Source organism: Austrofundulus limnaeus, unplaced genomic scaffold (assembly GCF_001266775.1).
Source record: "Austrofundulus limnaeus strain Quisiro unplaced genomic scaffold, Austrofundulus_limnaeus-1.0 Scaffold1628, whole genome shotgun sequence".
Lineage (NCBI taxonomy): Eukaryota > Metazoa > Chordata > Actinopteri > Cyprinodontiformes > Rivulidae > Austrofundulus > Austrofundulus limnaeus.
The window spans coordinates 58,955-61,254 of record NW_013954030.1 but is presented as its reverse complement, the minus strand read 5'-3'; the positions used below and the strand labels follow the sequence as shown (position 1 = coordinate 61,254).

Genomic DNA, 2,300 nt, shown 5'->3' with positions numbered 1-2,300 from the left:
AAGTTAGCAGAGAGTTAGCAGAGAGTTAGCAGTAAGTTAGCAGAGAGTTAGCAGAGAGTTAGCAGTAAGTTAGCAGAGAGTTAGCAGATGGTTAGCAGTAAGTTAGCAGATAGTTAGCAGATAGTTAGCAGAGAGTTAGCAGTAAGTCAGCAGAGAGTTAGCAGAGAGTTAGCAGATAGTTAGCAGATAGTTAGCAGAGAGTTAGCAGTAAGTCAGCAGAGAGTTAGCAGAGAGTTAGCAGTAAGTTAGCAGATAGTTAGCAGATAGTTAGCAGTAAGTTATCAGAGAGTTAACAGAGAGTTAGCAGAGAGTTAGCAGAGAGTTAGCAGAGAGTTAGCAGACAGCCAGAGGACTGTACCTTTCCCGGGCCAGGTGAGGAAAGCGGGAGGTGAGGGTGAGGGAGAGGAAGGAGGAGAGAGAGACGCTCGGTGAAGGGAGGAGATCCTGATCTGGTTCTCCTGGACACCCTCAGCAGGAGGAGGACACGTAGGAACAGTTTTTACTCCTGATCCAACTGCAGAACCATGAACCCAATCAAACCTGGACTCACCTGGAGGTTGGTCTTGGCTCTCTTCAGGACATCTCGGGTCCTGGACACTGGAGACAAACATTTGTCACATTTTGACAGAAACAACCAGACGTTTTACAGAGACCACCAGAGTGGACCTGGGCCCGTCTGACCCGGTTCTGATGCCAACAGAACCAGAGGACTCACGCTGGCTGACGATGAGGAGCTCCATGCTGTCCCTGTTGAGGTCGGAGGTCCTCAGTCTGTCCCTGGTCTCCTGCAGGACCGCCTCCTGCTGCGAGAGCTTCAGACGCAGAGAGACCACCTCCTCCATCAGAACCGGGTCCTGGACAGAGTTCTACAGATTATCAACCATCCTGGAGCCCAGGAACACTGAAGACCAGGATCTGAAGGACCCTAACCGGTCTGGATCCATCAGGGTCCGGCACAGCGGCTCTCCAGAACCGGTCCAGCAGAGAATGGGCCTCCTTCAGGATCTGGTTCAGGGCGGTGGAGTCCAGCAGCAGGTTCTGGACACATGCTGGGTCTGCAGGCTGAGGGTCAGAAAACAGGAAGTTACTTCTGGTCTCACCTGGTCTCACCTGGTCTCACCTGGAACAGGTGAGTCTCACCTGGGAGGTCTTCAGGGACCAGAGAGCAGCCTCCATGTGGAGCAGCAGGGCGCTCCCCTCCAGGAGCTGCTGCTGCAGAGCCTTGAAGTCCTGAACGTGTCCCACGGCGTGGCGGCCATGTTGGTGGGAGGAGCCACCTYCAGCTGGAACCGGCAGAGACGAGGTGTCTGAGGAGGAAATCACATTGTTTYTATTTTCTTTAATGTTTCAGGTGAAACGGAGCGTCTCACCTGGATCAGCTGTATCACCTGGACCACCTGGACCAGCTGGATCAGCTGTGTTCTGCTRGGATCGCAGGCGAGACAAGGAGCCGAAGGGTCCAGTGTCTCCAGACGGGACATTTTCTGCAGGAGGAAGCAGAAACCAGATCAAACAGAGGGGTTTCCTGGCTGCAGGGGGCGTGGCCGTCTCCTGAACCTGCAGCTCTCTGAGGTCAAAGGTCAAGGTGATGTCACAGCTCAGCAGCTGATTGGTTGACACCTGAGCGAGTGTTGTACCTGGGACTGTGCAGCAGGTCTGAAGCTGGTGGACCACACTGCGACTCTCATGTAGCTGCTGCCTCAGGACGCTGACCTCATGCTGCAGCCTGAAGACACAAACAGCATGACATCATTGTGTGTTTATGACATCATTGTGTTTTTACAGAAAGCATGACATTGTGTTTTTATGACATCATTGTGTTTTTATGACATCATTGTGTTTTTATGACATAATTGTGTCTTTACAGAAATAACAGCATGACATCGTGTTTTTATGACATCATTGTGTTTTTATGACATCATTGTGTTTTTACAGAAATAACAGCATGACATCATTGTGTGTTTATGACATCATTGTGTTTTTACAGAAAGCATGACATTGTGTTTTTATGACATCATTGTGTTTTTATGACATAATTGTGTCTTTACAGAAATAACAGCATGACATCATTGTGTGTTTATGACATCATTGTGTTTTTACAGAAAGCATGACATTGTGTTTTTATGACATCATTGTGTTTTTATGACATCATTGTGTTTTTACAGAAATAAAAGCATAACATCATTGTGTCTTTATGACATCATTGTGTTTTATGACATCGTTGTGTTTTTATGACATTGTGTTTTTATGACATTGTGTTTTTATGACGTGTTTTTATGACATTGTGTTTTTATGACATT

At 47.9% G+C, this 2,300-nt stretch overlaps 1 protein-coding gene across 1 annotated transcript in view; it reads right to left on the bottom strand.

Moving 5' to 3' along the window:
* LOC106535959 (myomegalin) overlaps positions 1 to 2,300 on the bottom strand; it is a gene marked incomplete in the record, with an annotated part of 34,750 nt that overhangs the window by 2,149 nt on the left and 30,301 nt on the right. The window contains 7 exon segments of the mRNA XM_014033111.1: positions 359 to 467; positions 551 to 597; positions 716 to 854; positions 931 to 1,062; positions 1,141 to 1,307; positions 1,371 to 1,484; positions 1,638 to 1,726. Coding sequence (XP_013888565.1) covers positions 359 to 467; positions 551 to 597; positions 716 to 854; positions 931 to 1,062; positions 1,141 to 1,307; positions 1,371 to 1,484; positions 1,638 to 1,726 — 797 coding nt within the window.